Source organism: Daphnia pulex, chromosome 10, assembly GCF_021134715.1.
Source record: "Daphnia pulex isolate KAP4 chromosome 10, ASM2113471v1".
Taxonomy (NCBI): Eukaryota; Metazoa; Arthropoda; class Branchiopoda; order Diplostraca; family Daphniidae; genus Daphnia; species Daphnia pulex.
Genome location: NC_060026.1, coordinates 2926463 through 2934980, shown reverse-complemented (window position 1 = coordinate 2934980; position 8518 = coordinate 2926463). Strand labels below are relative to the sequence as shown.

Sequence of the window (8518 nt, the reverse complement as noted above, 5' to 3'; positions counted from 1 at the left end):
AAAAAGTCAAGTAATAAAAATGGGAACGTGAGTTTTGAATAGAGATTTTGTTTGTTGACTTTCTTTTTTTAGATTCGATAGTTTTATTCACACGATCCGACTAATGATCCGCGATTCCGGTCGTAAAACTTTGGGACACGCGCGGTGTAAACTTTTCCATCAAACTCGTAAAACTGCCATTTTCCCCGGAGTTTAACACAGACAATAACACACACACACACAAAAAGAGATTCCACAATTGTTGGCTGTTTTACGACCTATAGACTTTTTGATCCTGCGGACAATGTCCTATATCTAGCTCCCACCCAACGTTCAAATTCGCGCTGGTTTTTATTTTAATGCTGCAAAGTTGTTGGCAGATTTATTCTCATTTGTTGTCGAGTTGGCTGGCCCACGTAATCCTACACGAGATATTCCGTGGACTCGACTAAATTCTTCAAATAACGACCATCGGGATTAAATGGACCAAGGAAAGAAAACAAAAGAAAAAAAGGGAGATCCTGACAGTCGTTAAGGCGTCGAGGGAGTCTTACACAATTTCCTTTCGCAGTGTGGAGAATAAGACGGGAGGATTGAGTCTATATACATCTACGTAGGGATAGAACAAGATCCAATCAAAAGAAATTTTCAGGATCTCGCTGGCGCTCCTGTATTTCCATTATTCCGGGATATTACACACAACAGTTCCCTCCCGTTGTTGTGATTGGTCACCCCCATTGTTTTGGCTGTATCCATCTCCCAGGGCCTTGAGTGTAATAAACGATAGACCCTACATAGAGAGAGAGAGAGTCCTCTAGCTTACACACTTTCTCGCACCGTACAATCTCGTTGGCCCAGGATCGAACGGAAGCTCAAAACAAGAGATTCTGATGTATCGATTCCCAGGGAAAAAAAGAGTCTTTCCTGCTAGTATTTTGGTTTTTATTCCGGCTCGGCTGGGAAGAACAAGGGGCCGCGATGGATTCGAGTAATCCGATCCATCTTCCAATGGACGATGGACTGTTACAAAAACTTTTGCCGTTCTCTATTCCTACTCTATTCGGATTGATTAACCAAAAGAGTCGGGAGAGTGAGGCTGGAACCCCCCAAAAAAAACCCAAAAAACTTTTTTCCGGCTTTCCATCCGGCGGAATATTCTCCGGAGCTTTAGTGTCGGACACGGGAAACGTTCTTGTTATTGCAAATATATTTCTTTAACAGGCTACAGTGAGTATGCACGGTAGTGTCAATGAGTAAAGGTACCAAAATCAAAGGGCAATTCAATTCATTATAATAATAATGTTAAGAGAGAGAGAGAGAAGGAGAGATAAAGAGGAGGAGGCAATTCAAGACTGGGAAACAAAATAACGAGAGCACTTCTTTTCTTTAAGCTGGTTTTCCTTTTTCTTCTTTCAAGTTGAAACTTAATTATAATAATCAGGAAGAGAGAGAGTTAATGGTTCAACGGATATCGCATTTCTTTTGTCATATCATATTGTTCGATTCATCCAAAAACAAACACAATTTATTAAATTTTTTTCCCCTCAAACTGAAATTTCGACATTTTTTTCTGATTTTTTCGAAAAATCATCGTGAAACGAAAATAAAAAATTCAATTTCGGATAATTTTTTCTTTCTTTTCTTTTTTTCCTTCCGGAAAAAAAGATGTATATAAGTAGGTTAGAACGGTAAAAGGTGTTTTCTTCACCTTTTTCCGTTTCTTTCAGACACAAACAAGAAAAGATTCGACATTGTTAAATGTATGTAAAACAGGGAGGGGGAGGGGGGGGGGAGTAGATTTGATTGAGGAAAACAAGTCGATTCATAACAGGCAGACGAGGAAGTATACGGAATAGAATAATAGAGTAAAGATAAGAGTTGAAGAGAGTGCAGGGAATATGTCATAACAATTATCAATCGATCAAGTCAATACAACGGCGGGTAAATGTCATCAAAGGAGAGAGAGAGAGCGTCATGATAATCGGTATATATAATCAGGGAGGAGGAGGAGGAGGAGGGGGGGCACTTTTGCATAGAATTTGCCGTGGTAGACAAATACTTCTTCGTCAACTAGTTGCTCTAAAATCATAATTTTTATGCCCGTTCGCATTCTTTTTCCTTTTAAAATTCAATCACTTTTAAGGATCGACAATCAAGGATCGTCTACGGGGAGAAAATAAAAATCCCACCGCCACCTTTGTTATTCCCATTCCCCATTTTTTAAACCCAACAACAACAACAACAAAAAATGAAATCGACTGGATCCGCCGCGAAAAGTCTACAGCACAAATGATAAATCAGGTTTTGTGGAGAAAAAGGACTCCCGAATTTTTTTCAAAAAAACAGAAAACGGGTCACTCGACGAGTACAGGGAAGGAGTAGAGCACACACGCACACACTTACACACCCACACGCACGCACACTCAACATACTTTATTGTTGCAGCGTGACTGTGTGGTGAGGAAGTCGTCATTAAACCAAAGAAAAAAAATGCACATTCTTTTTTTTTCTTCTTTTTTAAACCAGAAACGATTATCGTTTTTCCTTATTCAAGAATAACGTGGCAGCCAAAGACTCGATGGGGGGATCCTAATTAGAACGCGGGAAATTCAAATGTCGAGTCTTCATTTCGTTTTTTTTTTAATCCCCGCGAAATTTGAAAAAAAAAAATAAATAAAAATAACCACAACCGCGCCTAGCGTTCATCCCGTTTCTGATCCAGCAGGTAAGAAATGGTGGGAGAGGAATAGGAATCTCAGGGGGGGGTTTGGGGTGGGACTCCGGCACTCCGCACGCTGCCACGAGAAGAAAAAAAATAATAAAAATCTTTGGATTAAACAATTATCAAAAAGTCAGGTTGTCACGGAGGAAGTAGATTCGATCGATTTCCAACCAAACATTTTCTCTCTCCACCACCACCGCGCGCGCGCATCGCAATTTCTCAGCACGTCTCTTCAAAATTTGGTTGTATAGGATTAGCAGCTTCAAATTTTCTTTGTAAAAAAAAAATTTTTTTGTTTGTTTTGGTTTTTGGTTTTCCCCTTTTGATATGACGTTGAGCGGGAGGGTTGGGCGAAGATGAAAAATAACAAATGGAAGGGGCAGAGCTGGAACCCAAAAAATCGGCGAATACGAAAAACGAAAAAAAAAAACCAAAACGGTGAACTTAGGAGACGATGGTGAGAGTGACGGTTCCCTTGGCGTTCTTGAGCAGAGCGACGGCCTCCTGATGCGTTTTGCCGTCGAGCAGCGTAGAGTCGACGGCGTGGATCTGGTCGCCCGGCCTCAAATTGGACTGGGCGGCCGCTCCGCGCTCAAAGACGGTCTTGACGAAGATGGGAAGGTCACCCTGTGGGTTGCCCAGTCCGCCGACGATGCTGAATCCCAGGCCGTCGGCTCCTCGCTCCAGGACGATCCTCGTGAAAGTGGGCGGAGCCGTCGACGAAGAAGCAGCAGCCGCCGCCAAGGCTCCCGCCGGCGACGGAAGAGCGTTGACGGGGTCCAGCTGAAGCAGCGAGACGGGCAGGACGGGCACGGGTGGCAGAGGAGGTGGCGGCGGAGGTGGCGGAGTCGTCGGCGTCGGCACCAATGGCGGATCGTTGGCCGACGAAGCGGCGGCGGCAGCGGCGGCGGCGGAAATGTTCAACATTGAGGGAAGACTGTCTTCGCGGATGGGTGGTGCTGGCGGGAGCAGGTGGGACGAGGCGGGACTTCTACAAGAAAACCGGAACAGGGGAAAAAATAAAAATAAATAAATAAAAGATGATCACAATCCATCGACCAAAAAAGTAGGACATAACAAGCAAACGCTTTAGTTGTTTCGAGTTAGGTCGTCGCAACGGCCCATTAGCCGAGAGAGACGGACAGACGGATAGTCGCAAGACAAAAAATGCAAATCAATTAGTTACACACAGAGAGCGAAAAGCCGGAGAGACAAGGCAAACTACTAACAAGCTACTACACACTAATAACTCCGGCCGGCCGGATGAGTGGATGGAGGGAGGGTTCTGTCAATAAAAAATAAAAAACTGAGTGTGAGATGTACACACACAGAAACAAAAGTTTCTTTTGTTTTTCTCTTTTTTTCGCCACATCAGCAAACGGAACAATAGGATAGAGAGAATTAAGTCGAACTAATTAGCTGGATGCCAAGTTGCTCCGGCAATTGGTTGGTTGAGGAGGGAGGGGGGTCTTACGTTGCGTCGGAAAAAAAATAAAATTAAAAACAAAAAAAAGGGGGATGACGTCTATCCGATAACACAATCAAGCCGAATAGACACAAATGAAAAATAATCATCATGTTCAACGTGAGAGCGAGTTACTCTACTTAATTTCGTTTCTAAAAACATTTCCAGCAGCAGCAGCAGCTCATGCGCAAGTGTCAAACAGTTCAAATGATCGTATTGTTTTTGTTTTTGTTATGTTTTTACCTGGACACCAGAGAGTCGATGACTATTTCTTATTATTAATCCTGGTGGTGACACGATCGGGCCAGCGATAAATGAAAAAGAATTGTTTTTTGTTTTCTTCAAGAGTTATAAACACACAGAGAAGACAGAAATAGATAAAAGACGATTGAATCATCGATCGGATCAATCATGGAATCCAATCTCGAGCTGAGAGAAAAGGATTCCTTGTTTGTTGTCATTGGTTACTTTGCACCATCCAATCCAATGAGACGACGGATATCGTCGTCGTCTCAGAGTGAAGAGAAAGAAGAAAAAGATACACACAAGATTGAGAAAATAAAAAAGGAAAATGATTGGAAATGGGAAACTTACGATTCGGCCGAAGTGGCTGAACGGGGACTAGCGGCTCCGGCTTTCAGACGGCCCACCTTCAAATCAATCTTGCCCATGGCCGTCTTCAGGATGGCTGCCGCTTGCTCCTGACGGGTTAGAAAATTTAAAAAAAAACAATTCAATTCAATTTTCGCGCGCTTTTTTCTTCTTTCAAATTTTTCAAATTTTCAAAATTTTACCTGCGAGGCCGTTCGCAAATCGTTGCCGTTGACTGTCAGGATCTGGTCACCCTGCATTAGCCGGCCGTCGGCTTCGGCGGCTCCGCCCTTGACGACGTCGGAAATGTAAACGCCGGGACCGTTGCGACGGCCGACGATGCTGAGACCGAGACCGCGACCGGGTTTCTTCAGCAGCTCCACTTCGATAATGTCCAGCATGTCGTCGTCCTTGAGCGACGTCTCGTCACGGTAGACCATCATGCGGACCTTGGCAGGCGTCTGCCTCAGCACGGCCAGCGCCCGGCTGTGGGTGATGTTGCGGAAACTCTCGCCGTTGACTTCCAGGATCTGGTCGCCCGGCTTGAGGCGCTTGTCCCTGGCCGCCGCACCGTCCGGATACACTTCATGGATCAGGATCGCTCCCTGTTATGGATCAAGTAATTGAATTTTTTCATTTGATCGACGGGCCGGAGTTTTTTGCCGGGAAAATGGAAAAGTTTAATTCAAATTTTTTACCAAAAGAGTGTCGGATCCGCCGACGATGCTCAAACCGAGTCCCAGTTTGTCCTTGTTGACTTCGATGGTCGTCTCCTTGCCCGGCTTGACTTCGCAAACGGTGGGGTCGGGCAGCGGTTCGTCCGGCACCTTGACAACTAAATTGCCGCCAACAGAAGATTTAGAGTGCGAAGACGGGCCGCCGTGCTGCCGGAGAACTGCTTTGCCCTGGTGGCCGCCAGCGCTGCCGCCCATGGCCACGCCCTTGTACCCTCCTCCGCCGCCGCCGCCGCCGGAAGAGGCCGGAACCGAGCCAGGTGTCCGTCCGGCGGCGGTGACGACGGCCGGGGCTGTCAGGGAGGCCGACGGCAGGAAGGAAGAAGAGGACGAGGAAGCCGAAAGGGAAGGTAAAGGATCGACGGGCGTGGCCGTCGCCGTGGCCATCGTCGACGTCAGAGAGTCGCTGACGACGTTGGCGTCGAGCGACGAGGCCGAAATGGCGGCCATCGACGGCGACGGCGACTGAGACGGCGAGTAGGACGAGACGGGACGGGAGGACGGGAGGAGGCCGGGCGCATTCAGCGGCGACTGCGGCGCCGATTGGCTCGACACCGTCGTCGAATGCACGTCCAGTCCGGCCATGACGGCCGACGAGGACGGCAACGACGTCGACGACACGTTATGCGACGCCGAACTCGAATTCAAGCCCAGCCGGCCGGCCGACATGGACGCCGGTTTCGGTGCAATCGCCGGTTTCGGAGGTAATTCTGTGAAATTCCCGCCAAAAAAAAATTCAAATCAAATTAGACTTATTTCAAATCAAATGTTCAACCCATCCAGCGAGCGAGCTGGACGGCTAACGAAACTGGACAAGCGTAAACTTTGATTTTCTACGGTTGACTTGTTATTGAGCGGACAAGTTCATTCGTAGCGACAGGGGCTGCGCACGAGTTGTGTCTTTCATTACAAACAGAAGAAGAAGAAGAAGGAAAAAAAAAAAACGGCCAACGAGATGGAAAAAGCCGAGAAAGAAGGAGGAAGCCAAAAGTAATTAAAGAGCCAGCAGAGGGAAAAGAGAGCAGCCCATAACGGGCCAGTGGATCAACTGTCACGACGGCCAGAAAAATCATATCATCATCCAGAAAATAAAATAAAAATAAAAAAAAGAATTTTGGCGTTTCACCACATCTACTTCTACCACACGTTAGAAAAGAAGAAAGAAAAGGATATCCAGATGTACTCACATGCGGCCACGGACGGAGTAGAAAGAATTGGGAAGGAAAATGGAGTTTGTGTGACGGCCACCCCCAGGCAAACAGCAGCATTCTCGGGAGCAGTGCGTGCAAGTCAAGACATTTGAGGAGGAGGAGGACAACAAATTTTGGTTTTGTTTCAAAAAGAAGAGGCGGGAAAAAAAATGGACCATGCACGGACAAAGAAACGTTAACATGCCGAGAGTCATTCCGGTTAAATGAATTTGAAATAAAAAGAGAGAAACCCACTGGGCAGCACCAAAGATTTTTTAAAGAAAAATCGAACAAAAAGTGAAATAAGACAAAACGACTTACTTGGCTTGGGCTCTTCCTTTTTGATGGGATCGGCCGTTTTGGGATTGGACACAACGATGGTCAGGATACCCTCGGCTTTCTTGAGGACACCGGCCGCCTGATATTGAGACGGGCATAAAAAACCGAGTCGTCAAACAAACGGGCCACGACAAATCAAACAATGTCCCTTACCGTATCGTAATCGGCACCGAGAAGCTCGTCCTTGTTGACGCAGAGGATCATATCGCCGACGGCGAGTCCAGCCTGGATTGTTATAACATTTCATCAGCGAGCGAAAATCGTTGTCGTTATTGGATCATATCGACTCGGCGGCAAATCAATAATCATTCAAATAATAACTCACCTCTTCCGCAACACTTTCCCGCTGGATATCCGAAATGAAGATGCCGCTACCGACGTCGGCGTGACGGCCTTCGATGATCATGATGCCCAGTCCAGCCGAACCCTAAAGGAAAAAAAAAAAAAAAAAAAAAATGCCAAGAAAATGAGCGTTAAGGATCACCGGAATTTTTTTAATCCGGGCCGTTAAAATAATAAAAATAATAATTAAAAAAAAAACCTTTTTGAGGGTGATGATGCGGAGGTTTTTGAATCGCGAGTATCGCTCTTCCGGCGGTTGTTCCTCCAAGGAGATGGGAAATCGAGTGATGGGCGGGACGGCCACTTCCTGGAGGGCTCCTTCCCTCCGCAGGACGATGATGGTGACGCGGGCTCCGCCGATGGATTTGATGATGGCCGAGGCGTTGAGGTGACACCGCCCGTGCAGGACGTTGCCGTTGACTTCGACCAGCTCGTCGCCCACCTGGAGACGGCCGTCCTTGAAGGCGATGCCGCTCGGATTGAGACCGCAGATGAAAACGGCCATGACGGTTCGATCCTTGTGTCCGGCCAGACTGAGGCCCAGACTCACCGTCGACAGGGCCCCGCCGCCGGGCGACGTCCGGTCCAAATCGACTCGAACAATTTCGCCCTTGAGGTCTCCCCATTTCTTATGGATTTTCTCTGTTCAAGAAATAACAAACAGCCGGACAAGAATAAGAAGAAGAACATAAATCACCACACAATGCACGGCAACACATAAAGCTTCTTTCGAAACCGGCCAGCTGGGCATACAAGTACTCTCACTGCTCAGATAATCGAAAAAGAATTATGTCTACATTCGTGTGCGCTGCGACCTTATTTATATTGCCCGGTTGCTGGCTATTATTCCCCCCCGTCCAAGAAAAAGCTTTTTTCTCTTTTTCTTCTTTCGAGCTTTTAAATTTGATGGCCATCAAACTGAACATTGGAAAGGATAAAAGATTTTCTCCGTGCGTTAGGAGGCTCACAGGCGCATAAATATAGTCCGTAGTTTAGTTGTTGTAGTCGTAGCAGTAGTCGTCGTAGTTACAGGGGGGGCTAAGACAAATTGCCCAGTCAAGAATAGGAGAGATATGGGCATCAAGACGTCAAAGTTGGGGTTCGGCCAACAAAAGGGGGAGGGAGAAAGGATCATTGAACCGTCGTCGATTATCGA

The 8518-nt window shown here is 46.6% G+C and overlaps 1 protein-coding gene across 8 annotated transcripts in view; it reads right to left on the bottom strand.

The window, feature by feature from the left end:
* Positions 1-1171: 1171 nt before the first annotated feature.
* The window catches only part of LOC124205223 (multiple PDZ domain protein-like), a 33092-nt gene continuing 25745 nt past the window's right edge, over positions 1172-8518 (bottom strand). For 4 of the 8 annotated variants that reach the window (XM_046602596.1, XM_046602599.1, XM_046602598.1 and 1 more), the window contains 8 exons: positions 7562-8004; positions 7346-7447; positions 7174-7245; positions 7003-7099; positions 5456-6201; positions 4961-5362; positions 4761-4867; positions 1172-3692 (listed from right to left, as the gene is read on the bottom strand). In XM_046602596.1, coding sequence (XP_046458552.1) covers positions 3146-3692; positions 4761-4867; positions 4961-5362; positions 5456-6201; positions 7003-7099; positions 7174-7245; positions 7346-7447; positions 7562-8004 — 2516 coding nt within the window. In that variant the 3' untranslated portion in view covers positions 1172-3145. Of the gene's footprint in view, positions 3693-4409; positions 4451-4760; positions 4868-4960; positions 5363-5455; positions 6202-7002; positions 7100-7173; positions 7246-7345; positions 7448-7561; positions 8005-8518 lie in introns of all 8 variants that reach the window. The other 4 variants (XM_046602601.1, XM_046602602.1, XM_046602603.1 and 1 more) reach the window with 2 other exon arrangements.